This window comes from Amblyraja radiata, chromosome 1, assembly GCF_010909765.2.
Source record: "Amblyraja radiata isolate CabotCenter1 chromosome 1, sAmbRad1.1.pri, whole genome shotgun sequence".
In the NCBI taxonomy this organism is placed as follows: Eukaryota; Metazoa; Chordata; class Chondrichthyes; order Rajiformes; family Rajidae; genus Amblyraja; species Amblyraja radiata.
Window position 1 is genome coordinate 21,246,214 of NC_045956.1, and position 14,108 is coordinate 21,260,321.

At 44.2% G+C, this 14,108-nt stretch overlaps 1 protein-coding gene and 1 long non-coding RNA gene across 3 annotated transcripts in view; both read right to left on the minus strand.

Moving 5' to 3' along the window:
* Positions 1-1,163: 1,163 nt before the first annotated feature.
* On the minus strand, positions 1,164-2,697 carry LOC116971493. Its single transcript, XR_004411506.1, has 2 exons — positions 1,555-2,697; positions 1,164-1,399 (listed from the first exon to the last, which is right to left on the minus strand). It is a non-coding gene; the product is annotated as an uncharacterized LOC116971493 (long non-coding RNA).
* Positions 2,698-2,905: 208 nt separating this feature from the next.
* Positions 2,906-14,108, minus strand: part of alpk1 (alpha kinase 1) — a 137,984-nt gene continuing 126,781 nt past the window's right edge. For both annotated transcript variants that reach the window (XM_033018729.1, XM_033018737.1), the window contains 3 exons: positions 13,000-13,162; positions 8,601-8,787; positions 2,906-3,343 (listed from right to left, as the gene is read on the minus strand). In XM_033018729.1, the coding sequence (XP_032874620.1) occupies positions 3,135-3,343; positions 8,601-8,787; positions 13,000-13,162 (559 nt within the window). In that variant the 3' untranslated portion in view covers positions 2,906-3,134. The remainder of the gene's footprint in view (positions 3,344-8,600; positions 8,788-12,999; positions 13,163-14,108) is intronic.

A 14,108-nucleotide genomic window follows, 5' to 3' on the forward strand; every position in this document is an offset into this window, starting at 1 on the left:
GATATTTACACATCTCACTCCACCAGGACAGCATCTACATCGGCGGCTAACAGAATGGACGTGCCATTGGACCACATCCTGGCAACAGCGGGGTGGTCCATGGAAATAACTTTCCAAACATTCTACAACAAGCCAATAGTAAAACCTGTTTCATTTGCAGAGAGAATTTTAGACTCTGCAAATATATAATTTAAGCCCGGGGGAGCGTTATTTTCTTTGTTATTGTTTCAAATAAATATCATTATTGTTTTATAAACAGATTCATGTTTGATTACGATAACATACTTCCTCCCTTGGATGACTTCGGCAGTGAGTGAAGCATGGACTGTTACATGGAAATCACAGAGCTTTAAAATCTTCACGTAGTCACTCACGTGACTCCGAAGTAAAATAGTAAGATTAAATGAGAATTTAGCAGTTTGAAGTTTGATCTTTATTTTATGAGGAGTTACGATGAGGGATTATGTGCCCTCCACTCCCACCCTCAATTATAAAGGTCAACTGGTATCTTAGTTCTCCTTATCTTTACTATGTTTATTTCATTTTTTGTGGTGTTTCTGTGATTCCACACCGCTGCTTTGAAGTATGTCGCGCATGCGTGCTGTCGGGGTCTTCACGTAATCCCTCATCGTAACTCCTCATAAAATAATGATCAAACTTCAAACTGGTAAGTTCTCGTTTAATCTTACTATTATAATCAGATTTCCATACATGAATATAGTCATTCATGTGCTGCACCTGTTGATCAGAGCCTGGCTCTACTGTGGAATGTAATTAGGAATGTAATTTAGCCTAACCTTATTCATACCTAATCCAATTTAAAGCATAAATGTTGCATTCAAGTGTAAGTTAAAAGACTGCACCAGCTTGCACAATTTCAAGCTGAAAAATGCGAAAGCTCCCTACCGTGGAGGGGGGGACACCCTACGCTCCCCCGCAATTTATCATTCTCAATTCTCATCCAATGTTGGCAGCCCTGAGTATGTCAGGAAACAGCTGACGACAGTAGACACACCAAAAGCTCCGTGCAAATATCCCAAGTGAAGTGCCAAATATTTGTTTTCCAGAACAGCCATACCTTGAGTTGTTCCAATGTAAAAGCAACAGTAGCATCGAAAAACACAATGTGGAAAATTGTCCAAATAATAGAAACTAATTTTTAGCTGATCTTTTATTTGCATTTTCAAATCATGAAGAATTGCTGTAACCCTAAGGAAATTCAGCAGTGATTTACAAAACAAATCTTCAAATGATAACATCAATGCAAGCTCATGGTTCAAAAAAATACAGCTTGATACAGAAATATGCACTAAAAACTATAATCAATTAATAACTGTACATTTATTTTTTACGTATTATACATAGGTCTGCTGAGTGGAAGGAAATAATTGCAATTAATCTTTGATATGTGAGTGTTTAAGAAGGAACTGCAGATGCTGGAAAATCGAAGGTACACGAAGGTCTGAAGAAGGGTTTCGGCCCGAAACGTTGCCTATTCCCTTCGCTCCATAGATGCTGCTGCACCCGCTGAGTTTCTCCAGCATTTTAGTGTACCTTTGATATGTGAGTGTTTTACTTACATAGTTAAACACTAATACAGCACTAATGTTCAATGGATGGAGCAAGTAAAAACATTTGAAGAGTTTAGAACCAGATTCAAAATAAGGGGTACTGTAGGTCACATAGGATTGAAGAGTTGAAGTTTCAACACTGGGTGGGGATTTAATACATTGAGTCTCTGTGACTGATTGCATTTGATACAGAGATTGATCGAATTTGGGATATTCGAAAAAAGAGAAAGAGAGAGTGAGAGAGAGAGAGAGAGAGAGAGAGAGAGAGAGAGAGAGAGGAAGGAAGGAAAGGGTCAGAGAGATCATGACAAGAGAAACTATAGGATGAGTGAAAGAAGCAAGAGATGGAAGCAAAAAATGGAGTGAGAGATAGAAAGAGCGATGAGAAAGAAAAGATGAGGAAGAGGGAGATAGAGGAAGGGGAAACGAGAGAAAGGATCAATAAAGGCTCTTTATGTGACGACTATTTGCAAAGAATTTCACTGTGACTTGTCACATGTGACATAAAGTAAAGTATTCGTATTCAGTATTCAAAAAGAGAGAAGTGAAACTCCTCAAATAAAAATATCACCCTTGCCTAAATTCAACAAGGTATTCAGAAAAATATTCAGTGCTCTATATTCACTAATGTAAATATGACACATACACGGCATGTAATATAAGATCATCTTTAATCCACAAACAGACTGAACAGCACAGTAGCATGTTAGTTGTCACTGCATCCGGGCTGCTACCCGAACTGCGTAGCATAGGAAGTGGGTGTTAATATAAATGATACAGTAAGTGATGCTAACCTATATATGATTGGTTGTCATGCATAAACCAATCTACAACTAACTTTTCAAAGTCTTGCTTGTAAAGTTGAACGTCTTGCTGCTGTTATTCTGTGTAATGTGGCACTGCCTTCACAGATATTTACTAGGTGTATCCTGCATCCAGAGTAGGGTTGCCAACCTCACTGACTGACTCGGCCGTGCATGGGTGAATGATGAGTTGGCCCGGGTGCTGGACTGCACACAAAGCCCAGCCGGCGGGCCAGCTGAGGAGTTTTGGCTTGGGCGCCGGGGGCACGCGACGTCGCATGCCGAGTCCGGCACCCCATCCAACTCGTGAACCGATGATCGGCCATCAGTGTCGGCGGTAAGCGAAGGTCGGACAGCTGGCCGGGCTGCCGACCGACGGCGCCACGGGCGAGGCGCTGCTGCTGCACTCCAAGGGCTGCACTATGTCGGGACGGGTGAGGCGGGGCCGGATGTGGCGCTCCGTCCCGACAGTCCCCTCGACCCGAGTAGTAGCAGTCAAATACGGGACAAGGGTGGTCCTGTACGGGACAAACCAATTTAGCCCAATATACGGGATGTCCCGGCTAAGACGAGACAGTTGGCAACCCTACTCCGGAGTCAGGGAATGCACCACCACCTGCAATTAAGAGTAATCCTGATGCATTTGCAGGAATAGTGGCCTGTGGGTTGTTGGGAGCAATGCAAAGATCATCTTCTGCACCATTAAAGGAGATGAGACAAGATTCTGACAAATTCAAACATTCATCTCAAGATGGTAAAACTATGCTGAAGGTGTTTCCTCCACATTCTCCCTGACAGGGTTCTTCAGATTGAGGATGTGGCAAATCTCATTGCATTCCTTGTGCTGGCAGTTGAGAAAGTATTCGATGCCTTTGTCTGCGAAGTTTAATCCCCATTGGTGTTTTTTCACTGAGTGAATCTGAGGATCTGTGAGATAAATAAGGCCTTTGCCATCTCCAGTGATCCAGCCTGTGGAAGAATTTGGTGAGAAACTCAGTTAAATTGTTGACTTTCTCTTGAAAGTTCTCTTGAGACATACAAATACGGAAATTGGCAATTCAATCTGGATCTTATTAATTTAGGTGAAGCGTCAAACTGTTTTGATTCCTATAGTTTCCTGGGGAATGCCGTTCTTAGAATTTTAACTTATGTAGAATGTCATGTGCTACCTTTAACTGTGCAATAGAGCGGGAAGGTGGTGCAGCGGTAGAATTGCTGCCTTACTGCGCTTGCAGCGCCAGAGATCCGGGTTCGATCCCCACTACGAGTGCTGTCTGTACAGAGTTTGTACGTTCTCCCCGTGACCTCATGAGTTTTCTCTGAGATCTTCGGTTTCCTCCCACACTCCAAAGACGTACAGGTTTGTAGGTTAATTGGCTTTGGTTTGTATGCTTGGTATAAGTGTAAATTATCCCTAGTGTGTGTAGGATAATAATAATAAATTTTATTTAATGGGCGCCTTTCAGACATCTCAAGGACACCTCAAGGACATAGTGTTAATGTGCGAAATCGGTGGACCGAAGGGCCTGTTTCCGCACTGTATCTCTAAACTAAACAACCTTATGGGGACCCGGAAGGCTCCCGTGATGCGCTGCGCAGCTGCGGAATCGACCAAGAGCGCGGAGGAACCCGCACTGCCGAGGGCAAGGAGGGCCACTGAGAATGAGGAGGGACCCCCACAGCCAAGAGGGAGGAGGGCCTTCGAGAGCTGGTATGGATTTTAGTAAGGGTTTTGATAAAGTCCCTCATGGTAGGCAGATCCAGAACGTTAAGATGTGAAGATTCACAATGACTTGGACAAATGGATTCAGAACTGGCTTAGTCATAGAAGACAGAGGGTTGCGGGTGGAAGGTAAATATTCTGTCTGGAGGTCTGTGACAGTGGAGTTCCACAGCGATCTGTGCTGGGAACTCTGCTGCTTGTAATACGTATATAAATGACCTCAATGTAAATGTAGATGGGCTGCTGAGTTTGTTTGCTGATGACACCAAAATCAGCAGACGGTGAGGAATGCATTTGTCCAAGTCATTGTGAGTTGCAGAGTTGCAGAAAGTGAAGAATAGTGTCAGAAGATACAGTGTGATGTAGATCAGCTGTAGAAATGCTCAGAGAAATTACAGATGGAGTTCAACCTGAGCAAGTGTTGAGATATTGCACTTTAGGAGGTTGAATATTAAGGGAGTATACAGTTAATGACAAGACCCTTAACAGCATTGATGAGCAGAGGGACCTTGCAATCCAAATTCATAGCTCACTGAAGGTGCACGCATAAAAAGATAGGGTGATAAAGAAGGCATATGGTATGCTCGCTCACCTTCATTGCTATGGGCATTGAATATACGACTCAGGAAGTCATGATGCAGCTCTGTGCGACTTTGATTAGGATGCATTTGGAATATTACATGCAGTTCTGGTCCCCCATTATCGGAAAGATGTCAAGGCTTTGGAGAGGGTGCAGAGGAGTGTAACCAGAATGCTGCCTGCATGAGAGTTTCAGCTTCAGGTAGGATCGACTTGGATTGTTTTCTCTGGAACGTCACAGGTTGATGGGGGAGACTTGATAGGTGTATATAAAATGATGAGAGGAAAAGATAGTGACGGCAGCCAGAACCTTTTTTTTGCAGAGTGTAAATGTCAACACTCGAGGGCATGGCTTTAAGGTGAGAGGGGGATGTTTAATGGGATGTACGGGCAGGTTGTTCTTTGACAGTGGGTGGTGGGGGCCTGGAACGCATTGCCTGGGGTGGTGGTGGAAGCAGATACCATAGTGGCGTTTAAGAGGCTTTTCGATGGGCACATTGAAGTGCAAGAAACAGAGGGATGTGGATTATAGACAGGCAGATGAGATCAGTTTAACTTGGCATCATGTTCAGCATAAACTTCATGGGCCAAGGAACTATTCCTGTGCTGTACTGTTCTATGTTCTGTGAAAATTAAAACTAGGAAAATTACTGATTAACAAAGATGGAAATGTTATTCTGGGTTTGTCTGTTGTTGCCGTGCAATGCATGATGGTCCCCAGACGTGCTGTGGAATCTAACGAGATCTCCCTTGGCAACCATTTCTTGTATGGGGCCCAACACTCTGACCGCCAACTTCCTTCAACCTCCTGATGCTCTCCCAAACTTCCCATCCCATCACCAGTGATTGCTGAGAAACAAAGCCCACATCTCTACTGATGAACAGCAACAACAGAGGCTCATTTATACCATTGGGCCCCTCTCTCACTCACAGTTACACCTGCCCCCCAGGCCGGGTCTTACCCAATTTCCTCTGCATACATTGTGCTGATGCAGCCCTGATGGGTAAGGCCTTACGTCATGCAAGGTCGAGTCAGTTACACCTGATGCCATGGACCTCAGGTGATGATGAATTTCCTAGCAATCGCTCTACACCAGAACAGTCATTAGCTACGAGACCACAACCATTCTATGTGGGGCTGGGGCCACAGGAGAAATTCTAGATTCTAAGGAGATTTTTTAATAAGCCTTTTCTAAATCCTGTTCAAGCAATATGGCCTTTTTTTTCCTATTCTAAAATCATTCCATGAGAATTTTGACGTGCGAAATGGCAAGAAATAAATGCTCCAATTCCTGCCCCTGCCTCCTTCATTTCACCAGAAGGACGGCAGGGATTCAAGGAGGCAGCCCCTCCAACAACCTCTTGGGGGTAGTTGGGGATGGGCAATGAATACAGACCTTGCCAGCAATAAGCAGGTCCCAAAAATAAACAAAAGAAAAATAACTGTCTCAAAACAAGCACCACAGCTTCACAGGTGGAGTGGGTATCAGATAGGGGTGAAAAGAGAACCTCTAAAACATGGGGGGGGGGGAAAGGCCATGAAGTGCTGGAGTAACACAGCAGGTCAGGCAGCATCTCTGGAGGACATGGATAGGTGCCGTTTGGTTCGGGACTCTTCTTCAGACTCTTTACTCCAGCTTTTGTGGGGTTTTTTTTGTAAAAGAGCCTCTGCAGTTCCTGGTTTCACCAAAACCATGGCATTCACATGCTCTCAGTCTCAGCCTCATCAGGCCCAAGGTAGATAATGGAGGTGGACATGCCGCAAGAACACATGAAAGTAGGACCAGCGGTTGGCTACCAGGCTCCTCAAGCCTGTCTCACCTTTCAAGATGATGAATGCTATTCCATGCTAGCCTCATACCTCTCCTATACCAGTTCCTCATAACCCTGAATTCCCCGATCTTTCTTTAGACTTTTGAGATACAGCGTGGAAACAGGCCCCTGTAAAGAAGCCGATTAACCTACAAACCTGTACGTCTTTGGAGCATGGAAGGAAACCAAAACACCTGGAGAAAAACCCACAAGGTCACAGGGAATACATACAAACTCCATACAGACAGCTCCCATGGTCAGGATCGAACCTGGGTTTCTGGTGCTGCAAGTCTGCAATTTTACTGCTGTTCTGCCGTGCCACTGAAATATTTATCTATTACTACCTTAAATATCTCCCGTAATCTGGCTTCCACCACCATCCGGGGAAGAGAATTCCAGAGATTATGTTCCACAGCTATGTCCCTATGTTTGTAACTCTCCCACTAGTGAGAATATTTATGCTGTCAAGCTCCTTTCGGATCTTATCTATCGGAATGAGATCACCCCCATACGTTTAAACTACAAGTAACACCAACGCAAATTGCCTGCCCTCTCTTAATAGGTCAACCCTCTCATCCAAGGCATTAACCTTGTGAATCTCCATTGGACTGCCTCCAATGCCTGAAGTCTGAAGAAGGGTATCCACCCGAAAAGTAACCTATTCCTTTTCTGTGGAGATGATGTGCTGAGTTACTCCAGCATTTTATGTCTATCTTTGGTGTAAAACAGCATCTGCAGTTCCTTCCTACACACAACTATATTCTTGTTTTGGTCAGGGAACCAAATTGTACACAATATTCTCAATGTGGCTTCTTTAATACCCTGTACAACTATAAGAATGTTTCCTTATTCTTAAACTCCCCTTTGCTATAAAGGGGAAAGTCCCATTTGCCTTCTTAACTACTTATTAGACCTGCTGCCTATGTTAACCTATTGTGACTTGTGCAGTGAATTACCAAGATCCCTCGGAAGTTCAGACGTTTGCAGCCTTTTCATTCCTTTTACTGAAGTGCTTCACCTTTGCTTCCCCAGGTTAAACCATGTTTGCCAGGTTTTCACTCAATCTATTGATATTCCGCTGCATAATCCCCGTGTCCTCATCACAACATGCCATCTTGCCTTTATCATCAGCAGGTTTGGAACCTGTCTATTTCATTCTGCCTCATGGGAATGACACATGGGAGACACACTAGAACTGAGTGGTGCAGCAAGGAAAAATCGTTTTCAACATGGCCCCTTCCAAAAGAAAATGAAGAGAAAACTGAATTTCTTCTCGTGAAGTTCTGATAGCACAAACTCTAAAGCTGGAAACAACTGGTCACTTTTGTCAACACAATGACTTTCCCTGATGATAGGGAGTTGACTCCACAGTCAAAAAGGCCCAACAGAGGATGTACTTCCTGCGGCAGCTGAGGAAACACAATCTGCCACAGGCAATGATGGTCCAATTCTACGCGGCCATCGCAGAGTCTGTCCTCACCTTCTCCATCATGGTCTGGTGTGGTTCAGCCACCGAGCACGACATCCAGATGCTGCAGTGAATCGTTCGATCAGCTGAGAAGGTTATTGGCTGCAACCTTCCACCCATTGACGAACTGTACACTGCAAGGGCCAGGAAGCGAGCGGGCAAGATCATCTCTGACCCCTCTCACCCTGGCCAAAAACGCTTTGAAGAAATTCCTTCTGGAAGGCGAGTCCGGACTGTCAAAGCCGCCACGGCCAGACATAAAAACAACTTTTTTTCCCACGAGCAGTAGCTCTACTCAATTACCAAAAAACATTTTGCTCTGGTATTTTATTTTATTTGCATGTTTAAACTATAATGTTTTATTCTTAATGTTTTATGTTTTATTCTTTATTGTTTACTGTATGTCGTGTTGTTACTTTCAAGCGGAGCACCAAGGCAAATTCCTTGTACGTGCACATACTTGGCCAATAAATGTATTCATTCATTCATCATCGAGCAACTAAAACGCTTCTGCTTGACCCTGTGAATCTTGTTTGGATAATGGTACACACATGTGGTCGGTGCGATTCTATAACCATTAGAATTACTTGCTCATGGATTACGAAGGCTGCTATCATCTATTGGGTGGCATTTAAATTACTTACCCTGTAAATCGACCACTATTTCTTCTTGGTTTGAAAACTCATAGGTAAAATGTCCAAATGCAAGTCCATATATTGTTGCTTCATATTCTTTGCGAACATCCCTTTTGTTGTTGGTTAGTTTTATGAACTTTCCAAGCATGTATGGCTCTACGCTTACACACCCCACAATTTGGTTGTCTTCCAAAAGCTGAGGAAAAAGAAAGCCTGAAGTGAATGTTAGGCTATGTTGATATGAACGCCTCACAAAGGACACTTTCTTTCACAGATTTAACCTGATGAATGTGAAAGAAAATGAACATAAGTTTAATTTACCTTAGCAGTTTAACTCTTCATTAATGCACCAGTGAACGTCCATCATGAACAAGGCAGAACTGATTCAATCTTACAAGTACTTACAATCTATCCAAGGCTGGCTTTGACAATGCAACCACATTCTGCAAATGAATGAAAAAAACACACCTAGATTGCAGGGATAACTTTCCTTTGAGCGGCATTTTCTGGGCGGCACGGTGGTGCAGCGGTAGAGTTGATGCCTTACAGCGCTAGAGACCCGGGTTCGATCCAGACTAAGGGTGATTGTCTGTACAGAGTTTGCACTTTCTCCCCGTGACCTGTGTGGGTTTTCTCTGAGATCTTCGGTTTCCTCCCACACTCCAAATACGTACTGCTTTGTAGATTAATTGGTTGGGGTGGAAGATTGCAACCTTCACGTGATTCGACGAATGCAATCAACCCGGCGTGCACAATCAAATAAGATCAAATATAACAAGTTGTCCTACAACTTTAGGATGTGCATGCCATACGCAAGAAGAAGAAGGTTATTGGCTTGGTATAAATGGAAATTGTCTGCCATATCACTATTCATAACACATTTCAAATGTGGGCCACCATATCCATGAGCTTCATCTTTTCATTTTTTGTTAGCTTTTGGATAACATTTAAATTTAATGTTCCAAGGCTGGGAGCTCCGGGAACCACAGCTCCATGACGTTGAAGCAGCAAGCCCAACACTCCAGAGCTTCAAACGACGATCCAGGTAAAGTATCGCCCGCTCCGCAGTGAATCCAATATGTATTTTAAAACCAACTGTTTAATGACAACATACGGTAGGGTCTAAAAGTGTCACACTGTCACTGTTGGGTAGTCATGGTCCCCTAGTCATGGGGGTGGGGGATTGTGGGGGGGGGGGCTCACAAGTGAAATAGCTTAGGGCCTCTCTTCATCTAATTCCGGCCCTGCATTAAATGCCCATTTCAAAGTGTACTTGAGAAGAGCATGAGCCATCTTTTTAATCTACTGAAGTCAATCAATTGATGGCAACACAAGAAACTGCAGATGCTGGAATCCTGAGCAAAAAAACAAAGTACTGGAGGAACTCATCGGGTCAGGTAGCATCCATGTTGGTCATGAACAATCGACCTTTCAGGTCAGAACCCATCTTCAGTCAGAAGAAGGGCCTCAACTTGAAACGTCATCTATACATTCTCTCCACAGATGCTGCCTGACCCACTGAGTTCCTCCAGCACTTTGTTTGTTTTTAATCAATCTAGTGTTTGCAGTCCCACAAACTAGTGTTTGGATGTGAAGCTCCAGGATTTAGATCCATTGAAGAGATGCTCCTAACTCAAGCATAGTTAGAGAAGATTTAACAAGTGGTGGCATACCGACATGCTTGTTGCCCTTATCCCTCTCCATGGCAGGTGGGGTCTGCAAATTGGTGTTGGAGTAGGCCTGGCCAGTAAGATCAATGGTAAACATTGCAGCCACTGTGTTGGGTTGGATGGAGGAGGGGAGTGGGGGAGGGGGGGATTGTGGATGTGGTGTCAAGCAAATGGGCTGCTTTGACCTGGGAGGTACTGAAATTCTTCAGTGTTATTGGAGCTGTTCTTACCCAGGTAAGTAGAGGGTATTCCATCATGCTCCTGACTTGAGCCATATTCCATTGGGCATCCAACCTCGAACCTGCTTATGTATCCATAGTATAGGTGTGGCTGATCCAGTTATGTCTCTGGTTTACTGTAACTTCTAAGATACAGATGTATCTTAAGATACAGTGACTTGGTGAAGATAAGTGTTTGAATGTCAAGGGAAGGGAGTCAAATTCTTCTTTTATTTGAGAAGGTTATTCCCTAATGATAATATTACTTGCTACTTATCAGTCCATGACCGAATGTGGTCTGGCATTTGTTGTTTGCGGGCATGAACAGTTTCGCTCTCTGAGGAGTTTCAAAAAGTGCATTGAACATTGTGCAAACATCAGTGAGTATCCAGACTTCTGACTTAATGGTGGTTGGTTGTTGGTGGAGCAGCTGAAGTTGGCTGTTCTTACTTGACAAGGCTGGGCTGACTCCACTTCGCAACCCTCTGACACATGTCACATAAGAGGGACAAGAGCAAATAGATATACCGTCATTTGCAAGGTATCCTGCAAATCGAACAAAATCTTGAGTTGAAACCATCTCCTCAATTGTCTAAATCCTGGACATTGTTCCGAGGAACATCTGCAATTAGGGTTGGAAGAATTTACTTGCAACAACCACAAGAAACGTTTGAGCATTTTATTCACTTTAGAATTAGCCATGCCTCTGGCCAAGCCATTCCAGTGCAGTGCAGGAACAATACAGGCATCACCCTGATAATGTGGAACATTGCTCAGCTATCATGTTCATGTTATAGGAGTAGAATTAAGCCATTCGGCCCATCGAGTCTACTCCGCCATTCAATCATGGCTGATCTCTGCCTATAATCCCATTCTCCTGCCTTCTCCCCATAATCCTTGACACACTTTCCATGTTGTCCACAAAGGTAGGACTAGTCCATTCCAACAGATACAAGTCAGTGCAGACTCTCCCCTTTGATTTCTTTGGATTCAATCCATGAGGGCTTCTTGTTGCCATACTTCATGTCTAGTTTCATTTAATTTAGAGATACAGCACGGAAACAGGCCTTTCGGCCCACCGGGTCTGCGCTGACCAGCGATCCCTGCATATTAACATTATCCTACACCCTACATTGGGTCAATTTTTACATTTACCAAGCCAATTTACCTACATACCTGTAGGTCTTTAGAGTGTGAGAGGAAACCAAAGATCTTGGTGAAAACCCACGCGGTCACAGGGAGAATGTTCAAACTCCGTACAGAGAGCACCCGTAGCCGGGATCGAACCCGGGCCTCTGGCACTGCAAGCGCCGTAAGGCAACAACTCTACTGCCGCGCCACCGTGCCGCCTGCGGTTAAAGGCAACTTTGCCATTTAGGATAGTTGATTTTACTCATTCCTTTTGTACTTATTTGAACTAGGCTGGCATGAAGTGTGGAGTCAAGCAGTCCTGTTGCAAGTTAACCTGAGCATTAGCATGTTGGTTATTGCTAGTAAGGTGCTCATATGGCATAATTTCCCACCATTTTGTGAGTAGACCCGTTTTGATGGGACAATATCCGCCAGAGGGACTGTCTTGTTGTTGTGCACTATGTAACTCAGCCATTTCTCATGCTGTCGGGTGGGTGCCAGTGTTGTTGTTGTACTGGAAGAGGTCAGCTAAAGACTGGAGCAAATATCATCAGTCTGTTTCAGAGCTGGACAATCTCACAAAAATGGGTGCAATTGAACCTACTATACCACGGTATGTCCCAATAGTCATGTATGTTGGTGCGATTATGTGGGTGGAGGCTATGGGATATCCCTATACTCAACGATAGCAGGGGTCGTGACAAGTGCTGAATGTGCTGCAGCAACTAAGAATTTCATTGTTCTATCTGGGACATATGACATTAAAACACTCCTAGCTCTTGAAAGCAATTGTTTAGTTTAGTGACACAGCATGGAAGCTGGCCCTTCGGCCCACTGAGGCCATGCCGACCATTGGCCATCGATTACCCGTTCACACAATTCTATGTAATCCCACTCTCTCATCCACTTCCTACACACTAGGGGCAATTTACAGAGTCCAAATAACCTACAAACCCGCACGTCTTTAGGATGTGGGAGCAATCCGGAGCACCGGAAAAAAACCCTACACGGTCACAGGGAGAACATTGCAAAGTCCACACAGACAGCACCCGAGGTCAGGGTGGAACCCGGGTCTCTGGCGCTGTGAGCCAGCATCTCTACCAGCTGTGCCACTGTGCCGTCCCATTCACAACCACATTCAGACAGAGGTGCTGATCGGACAATCCACCTTGGTTTTCTGCTGAGATCACCATCATCACAGAAGGCCCAACCCAGCCAGCTTGAATCATGTTCAAGGCACCCTCAGTACGTTCATTATGATATATATGTTCCTCCGGTGAAGAAATCACTAAGATTAAGCCAACCCATTTGTCCACAGCTTCTACACATCACGCTTCCAACCTCTCATTTTTGAGGAGCTTCCAATTTATGCCTTTGACTCAAACTTACCAAGAGAACTGAGGATGGAATATAATATATTTGTGTTGGAACTTGCTGCTCGTAGAGCCTTTTGTTGAACTCCGTCACGTAGTGTTGTGCCGTCATTTGCCGTTCAACATCATGGAAATGGTAGGAGAGCTCTTTAGTATTTTTGTATTGTTTCCCAACATATCTGGAACAGCAAGGAAGAGCGAGTTAAGACACTGATTTTTGCTCTTCTCTTTGTGAACTTGTTGGGAATCAATCTATGCATATTTGAGGTTTAACTGTCGAAGCAAGTACACCTGCAGATGCTGGTTTACCTGGAAAGACACAAAATGCTGGAGTGACTCAGCGAGTCGGGCCGCATCCCTGGAGAATGTGGAGAGGTGACGTTTCAAGTCAGGAAGAAGTGTCCCGACCCGCTGCCTGACCTCTTGCGTTACTCCAGCATTTTGAGATTTCCTTTGCCATGAAAGAATCATTACACATATCAGAAACATATCTAAATTGGGAACCAAAACCTTCTTCAGTAGAATGTTCTATTCTCTCCTCAGTCTATCCACTGGACCCCAATCCAGAGCCTGCTCTGCCAGGCTGTTATTCTTAAGTCTTTTGTTTTCCACTTGCTTTTAGCTAACTGATTAAGGACGGCACAATGATACGGCTGGTAGAGCTGCTGCCTCACTGCGCCAGACCCATGTTTCATCCTGTCCTCGGGTGCTGTCTGTGTGGAATATGCACATTCTACATGTAGCCACATGGGTTTCCTCTGGGTGTTCCAATCTCCTCCTATACCCCAAAGACGTGCGGATTTGTAGGTTAATTGGCCTCTGTAAATTGCTCCTAGTGTGTAGGGAATGGATAACATAGAATTAGTGTGAATCGGAGATCAATGGGCTCTGTTTCCATGCTTTATCTTTAAACTAAACTAAATTAAGATAATGACCAAATTTGGACAGACTAGAATGGCACTCTTGTCAATTGAGCGATGAGTCAATTGAATGTATAAAATCATGAGAGGAATAGATCGGGTAGATGTAAAGAGTCTCTTGCCCAGAGTAGGTGAATCAAGGACCAGAAGACATAGGTTTAAGATGAAGGGGAAACATTTTTATAGGAGTCTGAGGGGTAACTTT